Below are 20,400 nucleotides of genomic sequence, written 5' to 3' on the forward strand. Positions count from 1 at the left end.
AAAAATGAAACATTCTATTTGCTTTATTTTATACGTCATTACATGAGAGACCAATTTAATAATCAATTATATAAAATTAATTTGAATTCGTGTATGTATAAGTGTGTTTAAAAGCTAAAAAAATTGCATTTTACATTTTTTTTAGTTTTTAAATGTATAGAGTCACAAGTATGGAAACCCCTCAACAACTTTAAAACTGTTCCAGATTGAATACTGTAATTTTCAGGATAAGGTATTGGTCAACTACTTTACCTTTTTATAAGAAATAGAATTTCAACCCCTTTATGGGGGATGGTCAGGGGTTGTAATGTGAATATTTTAAATGTAATAACCTTTGTGTGATACATCATTTTAAAGTTCTCTTTAAGTAAATAAAAAGTTGGTACAATGTCTATGCAGGATAAATTTTGTCTTTTGAAAAAATTACACCGATAATTTAAGAAATTGTTATTGTGAATAAATAAATCTATAAAAATTTGATTAAATGGATACTATCAAATAAATTTATTAAAAAAAAGCATAACGTTCACTTATTTATTTACATTTCATTTTAATAAATGTTTGACATGTCCTCTTGTTGTTTGACAGGATGCCAATCAGTTGTAAAAGGATGATACTGTATCTTTCACTGATTCCTTAGTGATATTATGTGCCGATTCTCAAATTCTATATAGTAAATAATCTATATCTTGGGGCTTATTATGATAAACAATACTTTTTAAAAGACCCCATAGAAAGTAATTGATGATAAGAAGTGAGGTGATCTTGCTGGCCATTCTATTTGACCCCCTTCAGCCAGTCAAACTTCAGGAAAAAAATGCTTTTAAAATTTCACGTACCTAAAGACCGAAATAAGGCGGCGGGGCAACATCTTGTTGAAACCAAATATTTTGGAAAGATGTGGTCAAGAAGCAAAACCTCATATTTCACTGTGTTTAAATTTCCATCAGTGAATATAGGCTCTATCACTTGTTCACCAACAATTCCTGTCCATACATTGACTTTGACTGGATACTGATTATGTGCCTCACGATATGTGGATTATTATCAGTTCAGTATCAATAATTATGGCGATTTACATTGCTATTTAAAAAAATGTGGCCTCCACTAAAAATTCTTTTGTTTAGTAAATTTGGATCTGCACAAATATTGTTCACCATAATTTCGCAAACTCAAGTCTTTCATCAGTCATCTTCATTGAGTTCTTCCAGTGAACGAATTTTAAAGCGTTTGAAATTTATCACTTTTTTATGTTCGAATCACTGAACATAAAAATGAAATCACTGAACTTTGGCTAATGTTATGCTCTTGTGCTGTTGTTCGAGTTGAAAAATGAGGATTCTCAATAAATACTTGCACATCGTTTCAGATTTAGGCCTCCCTGGTTTTCCCTTATTATTAATGCTCATAGGGTTACAATTATTAAATGTTAAATTCACAAACTTCATTATATGATTTAACTCTATCACTAACGCCCCTCATCATTAAAAGTGTGATCCCTCTCCTGTTCACTAAGTGACATGTTGATAGTAATGTTAGGGGATAATACAGATTGAAGGGGATTCGCGTAACGAGGTATAGTTCCAAGCTGATCTTGCTTGTGAGACACTCCGACTGTGGAGTTTCCAACATAAGATGACTTTTAGCCCAGAGAAGACCACTATGATGTTGCTTAAGGGCCGGTTGACTGCTACCTGACGAACCCGGGTCCGGATGGCTGATCTCCCCAATCGGTACATTACGACTCAAAAATTGATACCTGGTTGTTATCCTTGATGAGAATTTTCGGTTCAAGGAACATCTGCAGTATGGAGCAAAAAAGGCCGCTGATGCTTTTTATGGAATCCGTAGTCATTCATCCTAATTGGTAGTTAAATTACCGTACCATGCGTATCTTTTGCAAAGGTGTCAGCGAAGCTATTCTGCTGTGTGCTGTGCCTGTCTGGGCTCACTGCGTAGCTTTTAGGTATATTGCGCGGACATTTTGCTGTGGGCCCAGCAACTCCTCTTGCGGCTGTTATAGAACAGTCTCGCTGTAGGCAGTCGGTGTTATAGCCAGAGTCAAACCAATAGATATCTTGGCTAATGAGGTCTGCAGAATGAGTTTAATTTAATTGTTTGTATTGCCTTGGGACTTCTGCTGGTGGGGGTGGCCACGCCGCCGGGGTATGTTAATGTGTGACTTGGTAATGCCACATGAGACACCATGATGGGACCGGGTGGGAGTGCGAGGTTTGACCTCGGCTTCTGCGTGGACCGGAATGAGGTTGTGTTCCGCTTGTTAGGTGACCTAAATTGGTCGACTTAATTGGGTGTAGTCTGAATTTGTATGTTGCGTAAAACATAATTTTAATTGGTGCAAACTGCAAATCTCCACTACTAAATATTTTTTTTTTTCAATTCAAACAAGGAGGTTTCAAACAATTTCCAGTATGTAGAAATTTTAGTATGGGGACAGTAATTGTCATTCAGTAAGATAACATAATTTATCATCCCATAATAATAGTTTTTAATATCCTTAACTTTTTAATGTCTTAAATACACTTCCAAAATGATTGTTACCGTGTTTCATAAAATCAACTAGCAAAATTTCTACCCCAAAAGACATGTGCCATGATTTTCCCAGTAGAAAAACCATTTTGCTGGCAATTCTTTTACGTTCTCAAATCCATTAATTTATCTTTGTCTCTACATTATATAAACACCTAAGTATCGTCCATCACCTGTAACAATTTGTCATCCATTCATCGCCTTTCCAGCACAAAATTTGCGATTGTGTAGCATTACTTTGTCAATTTTTTCTGAAAAAATAAACTGACAAATCTGCTGATGTTGATCTTTAGAAAAAACTGAGTTTTAAACTATCCCTGAACATATATATCTTACTCATTTATGAAATTGAGCCTGTTCATAAGACTTTTCCCATGTAAAGCAATTTAATGAGACCTTGTATTAAATTTTGTTAATCGTACTGCATTGGTTTGTGTAACAAAAATTCACTATTCACTGTGCTGTCAGTTTTCAGAGGTTATTAAAAGACTTTTTTGAGTTATGTTAAACTTATGAGTTGTGCAGTTTTCATCTGAAATTAAAAAAAATAAGTAAATAAATTAAGAAGATTTCTAATAGGTGTGATAAAATTTTGAGTTATCTGTGTCTTATTTTTGGTCAAAATAAATTTATTGAAATAAATTTTTGTGTCATTTCTATTTTCTGCATATCTATAAGATATATTTTTTATAAAAGTAAGGATTTCTTTACAATCTATTTTTAAGAGTTTCAGAAACAGATATAAAAAGAACATTTCAATGAATAGTTTATACTATTATATAAAGAGGAAGAGGGTTTTTGTTTGTTCTGGATAAACCAAAAAAACTACTCGATTAATTTCAACCAAATTTTTACCCATGTTTCTTGGGATAACTGAGAAGGATTTTAGATATATTTCATTTTGAACAAAAAAATATATATATATATGTAGTAGTGGAGATTTGCTGATTGAAGCACAAACTCTATTGAATTGAATTAATGAACTTTGAACTAAATTATTCAAATCAATTGAATCAGTAATATTGCAGATTAATAGAATAAATTTACATTAAACAAAGTTATCTGTCTATATCTATACCATTACTTAAAGAGGAAGATGGTTTTTGTTTGTTTGTGATTAATAAAAACTACTTGATTAATTGCAACCAAATTTTTACCTGTGTTTGTTGGCATACAACAAAGGAGTTAATGAACTGTGAACAGGGTTTGAATTGAATTATTTGGATCAATCGAATGAATAATATTACATAGTAATAGAATTAAATTTGCATTAAATAAAATAATCTATACTATTATATAAAGAGGAAGAGGGTTTTGTTTGTACGGGATAAACAAAAAAACTACTTGAATAATCGCAACCAAATTTTTACCCATGTTTCTTGGCATAACTAGGAGGTTTTTGGATAAATTTCATCCAAAAAATATACATATATGTCGTAGTGGAGATTTGCTAGTCTAAGCACAAACTTTCAATGAATTGTGAACTGTGAATATCTAACACTCTGTGAGTTGGGTTTGAACTGAATGATGTGAATATCTAATAACTGCTTTTTAGGTTTTTTGAAATTCAAAGTTTCAAGGATTAAAATGGATTTTTACATCTTTTTTGAATCCCTGTTATTTTTTTTTTAATTTCTCTCTGTTACAAATGAAGAAATCATCCTGATTTTTTGTGAGTATAATTTTCACATCAATAAATCAATTTCTAGATTGTTTTTTAATTTTGACCTTGAAAGGGGATGAAGAAAGATAAAAAAACATTTTGAACAATAGATTTTGGCTTGCAAATACTCTTCAGATAAATATCTAAAAACCACTTTCGTATTTTTCTGATTTTTAAGGGGTGCGAAAGTATACAGACGGTGCTGTGGTTCAACCAACACAACCACTGTTGCCGTTACTGAATGTGAAACTAGCTCCATCTGCCTCTAGTTATTTGATTTACTTGATTAAAAACTTAAAATAAAAAAAATTGACCGCGATGCAAAACACAAGTAACCATCGCAGGTGAAGTTGCGACGGGGAGTTAGTGTGATATAAAGAGAATTATAGTAAATATTGTATGTTATAAGAAATTGATGTGATAAAAATACATGATTGAATTTTTGCTTAGCTGTTTTATATATAAAGATGGTTAAAGTTGAAATTGTGGGGACCAAAATTATTATGTTCAAGGAATTATAAACCTTTTTAGCTCATATGATATTAACTAAAAATGATCCTTCCAGCTGTACAGAAAAGTTCTTTCGTTTTAACAGTTTCAGTAAGTTTTTGTTAATGAAACTGAATAAAAGTAATTTATTGCTTTATTCAAGTTCATTTATTTCAAGTTATTTACTTGAAAGGAAGTAGAAATTTAATTAGCCTTAATGTATTTCATTTTAAATAAAAATAAAATTAAATTAAAATGTTAGAAATAAAATGAAAAATCTTATGTTACAAAAACAGTAGTCCCATATAGTTAACATTTTGTAAAACTTGACATGACGTCAGTTGGTAATTGATCGTAATTGGTGCTTGCCTTGGTGATAAAAACCAGTTTTTCTCTCATTTGATTATGTTAATGGGAAGTGGTTTACCTTTAGTGATGTTTTTTTGTTAGCTGGACTACACTACTGCTTCCCCCCATAATTATAATTATTTAAGCATAATTATATTATTATTATCATAAGTATAATTATTTTTCTTTTGAGAAAAAAAATTATGATCTTCTCAAACAGAAAATGGATTTCTCTAGATTGGATTTTTCTTTACAATTTTATTAAACGATTGACTTTTTTAAAGACAGCTTTCATTACTTTAATACTCATAAGGGATTTTTATAGAGTTGAAGTGTTTATGTTACACTCAGTACATTAATTTGTTGCTTATACTATCTGATCCACTCATTCTTATAGCTATGATGTGTGGGGTGATATTCAAGAGAGATCAGGCCCTCTCTGAGAGAGAACTGTATGTTCCCTATACAGTCAGTCCCTGAAGTGAGCAGAAAGAAAGTTTCACTTATACAGCTAAATATCTGTGATTTCAGAATGCTTGTATGTACAACAAACATTTTGCTCAATGTAGAAGGCAACAATAAACCACTTCACTCTTTGTTTACCATAGTAAGCTTGGCATAGATGCTTGTTATTCTTTGGGAAGTCTGTTTCATTTTTGGGAGTAAATTGTAACTCATTTCTTCACAATTGTGAATCATTTTTGGCTCTTAACATAAAAGATTTTGCATTTTGTCATGTGTAAATATTCTGTATTATTATACTTAGTAAGCAATTTTTTTTAAATGTATTTATTTTTACAAATTATTCAAACATAATTGTTTTTATTTGTCCTATGTTAATTAAAGTAATTTTAAAGTTTAACAGAACTTTGTTGTAATAAATTATTAACCCATACATATACCTTAGATCAGGTGAGAAGCATTATGACAACCATGCAATCGTATATATCCAGTGTTTGGCAGTTTAATGTTACTACTGTTGATATCTGATCATCATTTTAATGTCATATGTAAAACATACAATTATAAAACTTACTTTTCAAAACAACTTTTGCAATTTTTGTCTAGTCTAATTTTGGAAAAATGAATGTTAAAATTTTTTATTGTTTTTCAGTTTATATTTTTTTAACTTTTATACTGTTAATTTTTATGTAATTTTAAGTATAAACATTTTTTTATGCACATTAGGGTGCGTTTCATAAAATTGTTTAAATAAGCAAGAAGTTTCATATAAATAAAAAAAACGGTAATGTATGTATTATCTCCAATCTCTGTGGCGGAATGGTAGTGTTTTGGCCTTTCATCCGAAGGTCCCAGGTTTGAATCCCAGTCTGGCATGGCATTTTTAACATGCTACAAAATTTCATTTCCACATTCCATATACAAGCTTTAAAGCTTCTGTTTAATTTCATTAACAAAAAAAAAAATATGTATATATGTATTACTTTTGTATTAGAATTTCAGCTTTTGACAATACTGTATTACATCAGATATAATGCACAAAATGCATAAAAGTGCACATTTACCACCATATGTGGAATATATTTATTTTTTAAATTGGTAGCAGTAATTATTCTGCAAAAAAGTATATAGATATAAAATAAAAAATAACCCTTTCCTATGATTAATTTAATTATACTCCACAAACAAGTTCATTTACTTTGAACAGTAGATAGGGAACCTGTAGACTAAAATTATAAAAACATTATTTATGTAGGCTATATATGAAAGCGAAACATTTATATATTATTTAAAAATAAAAAACTGATTTATTTATTTCTTAAAGAGTTCTTATGTTTTCCAGACTATGTTAAATTTAATATTGTGATCCCAATTAATAAAAAATAGCGATCAGTTACTTATAAATAAATAGGTCTGTATTATACTCCAGTATTTTAAACAAATTTTAACAAGACTTTAATGCTTTGCTATATGAAAATTGGTTTCTGTTTAGGTTTGGTAAGTGGATTAGTAATGTGATGTTTGAATATATATTAAAAAACCACCAGTGCCTTTGATGAATGTGATTTTGCTGTTTTTGCTGTATTTTTGATTTGTCCAAGGCATTCATCTGGTATGAATTATACTTTAAAGCAAAAAGTAAAATACTATGGAGTAAAAGAAAACATAATTTAATGCCCTTTAAGATAGCTTAGAAACTTTATGATATTATTTGGTCTTATTTAAATCATCATAAAGGGTAAAGTACATTTTTTTCTTTTTTGTTATATTCTGGTCTCAAACTCAAATTGTACTAATTAGATGATTCTATTACATTAGTATGTCGCTTGAGCCAATTTATTCAGAGTTAGGCATAATAAGTATAGTATTTTTGCTTTTTTCATCAGATAGTGTTTAGTTTATTATCTTAAACAGCGGATTGATTTTTGTGAATTATGTACAATGACTGTGAATATATGAAGCCATCCTAAATAGAGTTACATAACTTTGCCAGTTTTTTAAAACGTAATGCTTTGAACTAGACTTTAAGTATATTTATTGCAAATATATTTGTTTTGGAATTAATAATTTTCTGAAAGACATACTTTTGTTATTTTAATTTCCTTCATTGATTTAAAGGTGCTGGTTTATATTGTTGATGATATGCCTGTTAATTTTAATATTGAAAAACTTTATTTTCCTGGTTTATTTCAACAGCCTGTTTATTTTTATTATAACTTTTCTCATTTTGAAGTTGGTTATTTTACATAGTCTGACTTCTATTTTTAACATTTGAGGAAATATTGGCTAAAAGTAAACTCATCTGGTTTGCGGTTTGAGTAAAAGTTTTTTATGTTATAATTTTTAAAGGTTACTTTCTACGAAAAAAATTGCGATTATAATTTTAGGAAATGTATTTTTATTAAAATATACAAAAAGTTTAAGAATCTTTCTTTTTGTATAACATTTAGTTTTGTATTATTATATTTTTGAATGTGTCTTAATATTAAGTTTTATTTATTCAAATATGAATTGTCATTAAAATAGATGTACAGAGTTTTGATTAATTCATAACTTCTTAAAGTAATTAGTATGGAAAGATAAAAAAATTACCATGTGTTTTTTTTAATAGATATATGAATGTAAAGCCTAGATTTAAAAATGATTTTGAATGTTGTATCGTTTAAACTATCTTACAGAAAATAAGTAGAAAATATTTATTGTTGATTTGGTTACTGTAAAAAGAAATCCCCTGAAAAGTAAAAAATTATACACTTTTATTTATTTATTTTTTTAATTTCAACATTTCAAATTCCATCTAAAATTTAGGGTGGGCAAGGTTTATGTGTTAAATGCTTTTAATTTGAAGCTAACTTGTTTAAAAACAAAATTTAAATAGAAAATTATGAACTTTTTCTTCATTATATATATTAAGTTCATTATGAGTGCTTTTGAAGTTTCATACTTTGATATGAACTATAAAATATTTTTAAAATACTTGTACTTTTTGCCTGTTGGCATTTACAAATACAGTTCCCCACAATAGTAAGCGTTATATTGATTTTATAATTGCAGAGAGAAATATATTATATTAAATAGTTATTAGGTCTCACCTAGGTTTACTCATTGGACAAATCAGAAATTAGGTTTATTGTGTTGCTACGTGATTGAGATCAGAGTCTGCCACAGATTGAACGGTAACTTCCCGTCACATTAAGCTAGAATGTCTAGATGTCCAGGTTTCAGTGCCACCAGCAGAGACTCAAAAAGATTTGTGACCTACATCCAATGAATTGTACATAGAGAATAAAGGATTAGGTTTGAGGAAATGGAAATGTTGAATGGTAGGCAAATACAATGTACGTGTTTAGTGAAAGATAAACAATGTTAATTAGAGGATAGCTTCAAGTTGCCTGATTGTATCCATAAGCTCCCCACCAGGTGATGTAGGCATGTTTTCCAAGATAGCAATACATTTTCATAGAATTTTGTTTTGATCAACTTAAATGTATGTTGCATTAAAAACTGTTCTCTAGAAATTTAAAAAGCCATTTAGATGCACCAGAAACTAGTTTCAGAATTCCAGTGACCTTTATGGGCCTGTAGACTTGTATTGCAGAAATTTTTTTAAATAATTGCTTCTACATTTATTTAAAACCTCAAGTACAATTTGTAACATAATATAAAAAAAAAATTTGTGTTTCTTTTTTAATGTTTTTTAAAGAAGTTATGAATTAATGAAATATATGATTAATCATTTACAAAGAATTTCTACTATATTGAATATGTTTGGAAAAATATACTGAATTTTTGTTTTTTAATATATTTTCAGGAATTTTCAAGTAGTCCCGGTGTAAGGTACGTTAATATTATTAAGTTATGTAATTTTTGTTTTATCAGTCTTTTGAATGATTCAGTGTACTTTTTTTTACATTATCTTTTAATTTTAAATAATCTATTTATCTCAGTTTATTTATTTTATCCCACATCCTCAGTTGTCTGTTTTATACACTCTGTTTTTTTTTTCCTTAACTATGTTAACTTTTTAATTCCAAGTAACCATGTTATTAATTAAACTAGTTCTTTTAATCATTTTTTACCATAATTTCTCTTTCTAACATTTCATTGTATAAAATCTTAATTTTGAACTTAATGTATAAAATTTTGCATTACAAGTTGATATTTTTTGAGTATTTTTTTATTACGTAGGAAGAAAGAGTTAAGCAAGAATTTTTCCTCTTTCTCATTACCTTCTATATCTTCTGTAATTAATTTACTTAAGTTAAATTCACCTACTGTAATAATCTTTATAATTCCTTCTGCTGTTACTTTTAAATAATTAAATTTCATTACTTTTGTTTTATTCTTGTATTTAAAAAATTAAATGTCCCTCTTATTTATGGGTTTATGCTTATTAATTGTTTCCTATTCATTTCTACAAATAAATACTTACATTATGACAGATTTTTAGTAGGTTATCTTAATTAATAATTACTCTGAATTGAAATTCTTCTACAGTTAATATAATTTTTTTTAATTTCTTACTTCTACAATAAAATAAAATTATTTTTGTGTTCATACTAATACGAGTATACCAGATGATTCAAAAAGGACTTCACGGTTTTAAAAGCACATAAAAATTTATTGAAATAACGTATAGATTCGGTTGAGGTCTCATTTCATAAAAAAAACACATGAAGTTTGTGATCGAAATTCACTTTGGTTCAGTATGGCTTCCATTTGTAGTGCGACATTTGCCCCACCTGATTTCATTCCAGACTTTAGCCACCAAGTTGGGTAGTTACAAAGTTAATTCAAAGTCTTAGCTCAACAAGATCAAAGGTACATAAACCTGACCTTTAATGTAACCCCATAAGTAAAAATCTACGGGGTCAAATCTGGGGAGCAAGGTGGCCATGCAATTAGACCTTCATGACCAATCCACCGACCTGGGAATTGAGTATCACGAAAATCTTCTAGGCAGTAGTGAGGTGGTCCCTGTTTTACTGATAGTAATGGCGTCCATCTTGGTCATCTAACAGGAGTTAGAAAATTTTGAAGCATATCCAGATAATGATACCATTTACGGTTGCCTCCTGGAAGAACAATGGGCCATAGTCTTTGTTTGTATAGGGCACAAAAAACATTGACCTTAAGGCTATCACAGATTTGCGGCAAAGATTCATTAGGGTTTTCATTACTCCATATTTGGTAATTATGGGTGTTCACCTTGCCACTGTTGTGAAACATTGAATTACTAAAAATTACATTATCTAAAAATGTATCATCTGCAATTCTATCCATCATTTTTACACAAAGCTGCAGCCAAGCATCTTTGTTGTCATCTGTAATCCGTTGAACGATGGTTAGTTTGTATGGCTTCAAGTGCAGTTATTTATGTAATATGTGCCAAACAGTCATTTGTGGAATATCAGTCCCACATGACACACATCGAGTGTATTTCTTCAGACTATGTGCAAAGCTTTCTCTGAGTTGTTCCACAGTGGCTTCAGGGACAGGTAGACGTCCTGGTGATTTTATATATTTAACAGAACAACCTGTCTCAACTAAGGTGTGGTGCCAAGAGTAAATTGTACGCCTACTAGGCTCAATATTGTACTTTCTACAAAAATTGTGTTGAACTGCAGTTGCTGACTGCAAATCGTGAAACCAAAACAAAAACTAAGCACATTCCACACCAGTAAATGTATCCATTTCTAACAGTACTGGTGACCAAATTCAGTACTAATAAACTATATGAGTCAAAACTTGATATGTTTTGCTAAAAAAGTGAGACCTCAACTGAATCTGTAAGTTATCAAAATAAATTTTTATATGCTGTTAAGTTTATGAAGTGTTTTTTGAATCACCCAGTATAAGCCATGTTGAATAACATTTTATGAAACCTACTAAATTGTTTGTAAATATATCTTTTGTATTTTTGTACCATTACATGACTCTGTGGTATAAATAACAGCTATTGTTGATTATCTGCAAAACTGATCTTCCAGTCAGCAGAATCCCCAATTGATTTGGATAATCGATCCTCTACTGTACATACAAAGAAAAGTAACAAGAATCAACAACAATATCTGTTACAGTCAAATATGTTTTTCCATCTTTTATTTTTAAAATACAGCTGCCTGATATTTGTACAGATATTGAAAAACTATTTTTCTTTGTATTTTACTTCAATATTTTTTTTTAATTTAATTTTTATTTCATTTCACATTATAATATTGTTATAATTTGAACATAAAACTAGGTTAGATTTTTATAAATTTATATGAATAAAATATAACATTGCCTGCATTATGAAAATGGTTAGAATTTTTCTTCATAGTTTTAAGAAAGCTGTACTGGTTTTTTATCCTGCACACTATCAATATATGAATTTTTGAAAAACAATGTGAAGTCATGATTTATAAATGATTACAGCAGACTGAGAGAGAGAGAGAGTGAGTGAATGTGTGTGTGTGTGTGTGTTGCCTATATCTTGTATTAGTATAATTTTACCAAATATGAGCACAAATGTGAAGAACATTGACAGTGTTTATTTTTTGTAATGAATTAATAATTAAAACCACCATACTCTCAGAAAAGCCACTAATGCTTACTAGTGCATAGCATTTTCAAAGTTCTTCTACTAAAACTTATGCTATGTTTAAGCCAACATTAAAAATTCCTTTTTCTATAGATATAATCCTGATATGATTCAAAATTGAATATTTGTTTTGTAAATTTCCCCTACTGATTAAAAAAGTGCATACAACGCATCCTTTATTACAGAAAGATATACATTAATTTGTATCCCTTTCTGGGTATTTAACTCTCACAGTCTTTCTTTTGACTGAAATGCATGTAAAGTATCTGAAGTACAAGATGCGCTAACCAGTGGTACTTTCTTTGAGATTAATGATCTTCATTTTACTGTCGGTCTCAATGGTATACAGAATGAAAGTATCACTTGTAGGACAGAATATTACAGTGTATTGGTAAGGCTTACTATGCTGTTAAGCAATAGTTTTGTTTAACTCAATAAAGAAGATAAAAGGAAAGTACTTCATTATCTCCTTAATAAGCCTGAGATAGTTATGAAACCTAATGTAATGTTATAACCTAATTCTCTTAATTTGAAATAATGCATTCTTGAAATCAAAGTGATCTGACAAATTTTTCTCACAGAACTGATGGTTTTATGTAAATATATTTGATCACAATAAATCATTATTTGAAGTTTTGCTGTTCATTGAACTTTTAACAAATTCAGTAGTCAAGTAGTGTGGGAGGGGGGTTTATACTTCTTGATCCCTTTTGGTTTATTGTTTATTATAGCTGCCTAAACTGGGTGCCATTATTTATTTACTCATTGGAAAAAGCCTTTGTCACAACCATCAAAGTAAGCAATAAAAATAGTAAATAATTATATATTATTTAACAGGTGTCTGAAAATTCAATATCTATTTTCAATTGCAACCTAAGAGGTATGTACAAGAGGCTATCTCTAAAATAAAGACCGTTTCATTGTAAAAAAATTTATTCTGAAAACTTTATAAATTTCTATTTCTCTTAAACTACATACCTTATACTACTTTATATAATCGCCACATGAATTAAGACATTTCTTGTAGCAATACACCAGCTTCAATATACCCTCGTCATATTCTTCTGCTACCAGCCCATTTAGCCATTGATTAACAGTATTTTTAAGTTCATCGTTACCCGCAAATTGCTTACCACTCAAAAATTCTTTCAATTTCCCAAACAAATAGTAATAAGAAGGAGTTATAATCAGACTATATGATGGGTGATGGTAAATTTCCCACCCAAATGTTCTCAGTAAATAACGTGCTGGACCCACAACATGTGGACATGAATTATTGTGCAGCAGGATGATGTTGTCGGTCAGCCACCTACGTCGCCAATTTTGAATGACTTGCCATAACTTACGTAGAATTTCACAGTAGGCTTCTGCATTTATAGTCATTCCACGCGGCATGAAATCAATCAGTAGTATGCCAAACAGATTCCAAAAAACTGTGGCCATCAGTTTGCGTTCAAAGGGCTGTGGCTTGACCTTTGTTGGTCTGGTTGGTGATTGAGGATGACGCCATTCACTTGACTGCCATTTTCTCTCTTGGCATGTAATACAAAATCCATGTTTCATCACCAGTAACAATTGAATTAAGGAACTCATCACCTTTTTCTGTGTAGCGCATCAAAAATTACAAAGCAGATCTGATTCGGATTTTTCTGTGATGTTCCATTAAGACGTGCAGCACCCAACATGCACAAATCTTTCTGAAGCCTAAATGGTCATGAACAATACCAATAACACCTCTTGAAACATCAGGAAAAAGAAAGGCCAGGTCAGAAGTCTAGCGACGATATTTTCTGATTTTATCATTGACGCATTTCAACAAGTCTTTGGTGATTATCAAGGATCTGCCTGAACGTTCTTCATCATGCACAATGCACAAAATTCTTCATCATGCACAAAATTAGAAATGTTATTTCTAAACCTTTCATACCATTTTTGGACGTTTCTTTCATCATTACATTATCATCATACATAGCAATCAATTGATTACAAATTTCAGCCGACTTAACGTTTTGAGGGGTTTAAAAAAATATGACTCCATGTATTTCACAGTCGGCGGCTACATCAATTTTCCTATTCATTTTATAACAATAACTTGCACATAATCAAAGATACTACAATGCAACAACTTATAAACAGCAATGCAGTGTGTACATTACTAGCAGGCCATGAATGACAGTTTCGCCAAGCTTAAGGAGAGAAATTTCCCAGTGGTCTTTACTTTAGAGATATCCCTCATATATCAAGTTTACATGTATTTGGCCATGGAAGCTTAAGTACACTTATTACAATTGCTAATAAAATAGGCACCAGCATTTACACACTTCTGTACACATCTGTTTTGGTATTCTATCCTTGGTTTTTCTTGAGAAATAATGGGGTACTGTGTTCAAAACATCATGGATTCTCTTCTCAAGTTTATCAAGAGTTCTTGGATGAATCTTGTAAACTTCTTCTGTAGCCCAACCCTACCAGAAACAGTCGCAAGATGTGAGGTCTAGGCTAGCACGTCACTCTGTTAGTCCAAGACAGCCTACCCATCTTCCTTGAAACTGAATGTTCAGCCATTCGCGAACAATGAAAGCCTAGTGTAAAGGTGCACTGTTCTGCATTAATATGAATTTTTTGCAATGTTATCCCATTGAGTAATGATATACTACAAAAAGTTGATAAGCATATCCTTGCAGTATTTACTGTTCATTATGTTCTGTAAAAGATATGGACCCACCCCATTCGTCTTATATCATTCTACACTATACTGTTAACTTATAGATGTGACTGCATTTTTTCAACAGTAGCAGCTGGGTCAGCATTGCCCCAATAGTGACAGTTATGCCCATTATAAGAACCACCGACCTGGAAAATTGCCTATTAGCCTATAAAATGTTAACAAACTAATTAGGATTATCCTTCTTCCATCTTAACATCGTTTCTAGAAATTCCATATGGTGGTTGCAGTCCTTGGGAACGTTTCTGGACATAATGAGGCTTACAGAGATGAAAATTCTAACTACGTAAAACAGTGTAAATAGTATGTCATGTTACCTCGCTTTCTCTGGATGCCTGATGGATGGATTTTGTAGGGCCTCTTTCAAACATAGCCCTTACATGGGTAACGTTTTCTTCAGACCGTGAAAAGTTGATGGTGAAATAGAATGTGGCAAATCTAATATTGTTCTCATTAAATTTACAGTGGCAGGCTCTAATGGTTTTTGGATTAAATATTGCATTTCTACCATCCTTAGCTCTCCACCTAATGCTGAACTTGAACCGTAGGTTTTCATACTTTGTACTTCGCTGTGATTTTTGCTCTTTGGTAAGAACTGGAGGATTTTCAGTTACCTGAAACATAAATGGTAAGGAATAAACTTGTTTTTTGAATGGTAGTTATCTGTAAAATTACAATCTAACATTATGTATTGTCAACTTAAAAATAGGTATTGATTTATCAGACATGCTGTAGGTCACAACAGGAATTGATAGTTGTTCTATTACTATGTATTGAAAAAGAAAAGAACAAATGGGACCACAAACCTTGATAAAATCTTGGCTGGAGCCATATTATATTATAGAAAAAAATAAAAGTCTGTTAATAGAAAAATAATGTATGAAATATTATTAAAGATAATGAAAAAAGAAAATAAGTATAAAAAAATTAAATACATTATTTTTTTTTGTCTTCAGTCATTTGACTGGTTTGATGCAGCTCTCCAAGATTCCATATCTAGTGCTAGTCATTTCATTTCAGTATACCCTCTACATCCTACATCCCTAACAATTTGTTTTACATATTCCAAACGTGGCCTGCCTACACAATTTTTTCCTTCTACCTGTCCTTCCAATATTAAAGCGACTATTCCAGGATGCCTTAGTATATGGCCTATAAGTCTGTCTCTTCTTTTAACTATATTTTTCCAAATGCTTCTTTCTTCATCTATTTGCCGCAATACCTCTTCATTTGTCACTTTATCCACCCATCTGATTGTTAACATTCTCCTATAGCACCACATTTCAAAGCTTCTAATCTTTTCTTCTCAGGTACTCCGATCGTCCAAGTTTCACTTCCATATAAAGCGGCACTCCAAACATACACTTTCAAAAATCTTTTCCTGATATTTAAATTAATTTTTGATGTAAATAAATTATATTTCTGACTGAAGGCTCGTTTTGCTTGTACTATTCGGCATTTTATATCGCTCCTGCTTCGTCCATCTTTAGTAATTCTACTTCCCAAATAACAAAATTCTTCTACCTCCATAATCTTTTCCCCTCCTATTTTCACATTCAGTGGTCCATCTTTGTTATTTCTTTACTACATTTCTACAAACTACTACATTTCATTACTTTTGTTTTGTTCTTGTTTATTTTCATGCGATAGTTCTTGCATAGGACTTCATCTATGCCGTTCATTGTTTCTTCTAAATCCTTTTTACTCTTGGCTAGAATTACTTATCATCAGCAAATCGTAGCATCTTTATCTTTTCACCTTGTACTGTTACTCCGAATCTAAATTGTTCTTTAACATCATTAACTGCTAGTTCCATGTAAAGATTAAAAAGTAACGGGGATAGGGAACATCCTTGTCGGACTCCCTCTCTTATTACGGCTTCTTTCTTATGTTCTTCAATTATTACTGTTGCTGTTTGGTTCCTGTACATGTTAGCAATTGTTCTTCTATCTCTGTATTTGAACGCTAATTTTTTTAAAATGCTGAACATTTTATTCCAGTCTACGTTATCGAATTCCTTCTCTATAAACGCCAAGTATGTTGGTTTGTTTTTCTTTAATCTTCCTTCTACTATTAATCTGAGGCCTAAAATTGCTTCCCTTGTCCCTATACTTTTCCTGAAACCAAATTGGTCTTCTCCTAACACTTCTTCCATTCTCCTCTCAATTCTTCTGTATAGAATTCTAGTTAAGATTTTTTATGCATGACTAGTTAAACTAATTGTTCTGTATTCTTCACATTTATCTGCCCCTACTTTCTTTGGTATCATGACTATAACACTTTTTTTGAAGTTTGACGGAAATTCCCCTTTTTCATAAATATTACACACCAGTTTGTATAATCTGTCAATCGCTTCCTCACCTGCACTGCGCAGTAATTCTACAGGTATTCCATCTATTCCAGGAGCCTTTCTGCCATTTAAATCTTTTAATGCTCGCTTAAATTCAGATCTCAGTATTGTTTCTCCTATTTCATTAGATTTTTCATTATTAGATTTTAATTTATGTACTCCAAAATTTTCCTTAACTTTCCTGTATGCTCCATCTATTTTACCAATGTTCATTTCTCTTTCCACTTTTCTTTAATCCACTCTTCTTTCGCCAGTTTGCACGTCCTGTTTATAGCATTTCTTAATTGCCGATAGTTCCTTTTACTTTCTTCATCACTAGCATTCTTATATTTTCTACGTTCATCTATCAGCTGCAATATATCGTCTGAAACCCAAGGTTTTCTACCAGTTCTCTTTATTCCGCCTAAGTTTGCTTCTGCTGATTTAAGAATTTCCTTTTTAACATTCTCCCATTTTTCTTCTACATTTTCTACCTTATCTTTTTTTACTCAGACCTCTTGCGATGTCCTCCTCAAAAATCTTCTTTACCTCCTCTTCCTCAAGCTTCTCTAAATTCCACCGATTCATCTGACACCTTTTCTTCAGGTTTTTAAACCCCAATCTACATTTCATTATCACCAAATTATGGTCGCTATCAATGTCTGCTCCAGGGTAAGTTTTGCAGTCAACTGGTTGATTTCTAAATCTTTGCTTAACCATGATTTAATCTATCTGATACCTTGCAGTATCGCCTGGCTTTTTCCAAGTGTATATTCTTCTATTATGATTTTTAAATTGGATGTTGGCAGTTACTAAATTATACTTTGTGCAAAACTCTATAAGTCGGTCCCCTCTTTCATTCCTTTTGCCCAGCCCGTATTCACCCACTATATTTCCTTCCTTGTCTTTTCCAATGCTTGCATTCCAATCTCCAACAATTATTAAATTTTCATCTCCTTTTACGTGTTTAATTGCTTCATAAATCTCTTCGTATACACACTCTACCTCATCATCATCATCATGGGCGCTTGTAGGCATATAGACGTTAACAATCGTTGTCGGTTTAGGTTTTGATTTTATTACAATGATTCTATCGCTATGCGTTTTGAAATACTCTACTCTCTTCCCTATCTTCTTGTTCATTATGAAACCTACTCCTGCCTGCCCATTATTTGAAGCTGAGTTAATTATTCTAAAATCACCTGACCAAAAGTCGCCTTCCTCTTCCCCTTCCTCTTAAATACATTGAGGGAAATTATTTTAGCTTATATTATTTCTAAACCTTACATAACATTGCAGAAACACTGATTTTTTTGGTTCTATAAAAAAAAAATATTAAATTATATTAAGAACTTTTTAATTGTTCAGTAATTTATTTAAGAAGTCTCTGGGACTTTCTTATCCTGCAGTATTATTTTGAGCTAAATGAATTTATTTATGTTATCTAGTTGGATAAAGTGTTCTTTTTAGAAAGAAATTGCACCCTTTTAGGTAGCTTTCATAAGAAAGCTGCTTATTGCAATGGGTACCGTGATTTGATTTCTGGAAAATTTTGACATATCGCGATTCACATCCCCCAGACCCCAAAACCACCGTCAGTTCAAAAGTTTATATACATATTTATATATAAAAATGTCACTTTCTTGTGGACATGATAATTGCCGTAATTTTACGCCAATCACTTTCAAATTGATATATATAATATAATAACCCAAAAAATCAGACCAGGGTGGAAATGGGGGGCGTTCTTGGGAAAATAAAATATCGCTGTAACTTTCTTATTAAGTAAAATATCAAATTCGTTTAAAGTTTCTGTTATTCTTTGGATAAGGGCCTAAAACTTATCTAAGTAAAGTTTTTTTATATCGCCAAAAATTGACCCGGAGGTGGAAAAAAATGGGGTTTCGAAGACAAAAAAAAATCATACCTCCCTTAATAGGCACAATATTGAATTGGTTTAAAGTGGTCATTAGTCCTCTTAGCCTAAAACTTTGTCTAAAACAATTTTTGATATGATAAGAAAATTTTGGTCATTCCTTACAGCAAGGGATGACCAAAATGTTGCTGGAGTTGTAAGAAAAATGGAGCTTGTACGCAAATATGTGAAACTTTTTTCACATGCAACCATTGTCGTATTGAGTAAATTTGAAGTTTTTCTTAACTTTAAGGTGGAAATCTTTTTTATCCCCTACTTAGCACCAGTGAAATCCACCTCCGCCTTCCGGCATGCCAAAAGGTGTTTTTTTTTTATTGCAAAGGTAATTATTGTTTCTTTCTCTCCTTTTTTTTATTTATGAAACAATCAATTCAATCACCAGTTATTATGAATGCTGATTTTTTAACCCTTAGTAATAAAAGGTTTGATATTTCATTTTAATGTAATTCTGTTGCACTTGTGTTCATTTCATCATTTCAATTCAAATTTATTTTTCTATTATATAATTTAAACCACATTATGAAAAATTATATTTATAAATATTTTTTTTAAGCTAAAGCTGTACTTCATTTTAGAAAAATTATGAATATTTTTACCATTTAATTTTAAAATGAATCTAATGTAGTGAAATTAATGAATGAGTCATGTTCAACTAATTACTTATATTATTTATTACTGTTTATAAATAAATAAAATGAATAAACAAATTATAATAAACATTTAATAAATGTTTTACATAAACATGTTATAATAAACATTTATGATTACAAATGAATGTATTAATCATTAATCATTGTAATGGTAAATTAAGAAACGGTTACTTTATTTACAAAATTACTTATAATTTATTATTTTATTTTTTCTGCCATTTAATATTATTTTACATACTTATTATTTATAAGTGAAAAGTAACTCTGCATTAAAAATGTATGCTTTGTATTACCCATGTTATAATACATTATTTGTATTGTAGGCTATTATTTTTGCTCATTTGATATTTAATTAAACAAATAAATGATAAAAATCAAAAAGTGAAGTATTATGCAAATTAGGTCTTGGAAATAAAGCCTTGCATATACTTAAAAAAAAAAATTTGAATAAAGAAAACACAAATTTTGATTTGACAAACACAAATTGCCATTAAAAATGACAAAGTCGTCATACTCAAGAATACCTAGTATCTGTTTATTATTGAAAGTAAGCAGTAATTGATTTCCTTTCACTTTCTTTTGTGATCGAAAATACTACTGCATAATAGCTATACTAACTCATTAAAGTGTAGTGATATTCAATCTTACAAGTGGTACTTTCACTA

The 20,400-nt window shown here is 30.6% G+C and overlaps 1 protein-coding gene across 1 annotated transcript in view; it reads left to right on the forward strand.

The window, feature by feature from the left end:
* The window catches only part of Tmem131 (Transmembrane protein 131), a 125,486-nt gene that overhangs the window by 9,060 nt on the left and 96,026 nt on the right, over positions 1–20,400 (forward strand). The window contains exon 3 of the mRNA XM_075379066.1: positions 9,324–9,349. Within this exon, the coding sequence (XP_075235181.1) occupies positions 9,324–9,349 (26 nt within the window). The remainder of the gene's footprint in view (positions 1–9,323; positions 9,350–20,400) is intronic.

The sequence above is a fragment of the Lycorma delicatula genome, chromosome 11 (genome assembly GCF_047948215.1).
Source record: "Lycorma delicatula isolate Av1 chromosome 11, ASM4794821v1, whole genome shotgun sequence".
Lineage (NCBI taxonomy): Eukaryota > Metazoa > Arthropoda > Insecta > Hemiptera > Fulgoridae > Lycorma > Lycorma delicatula.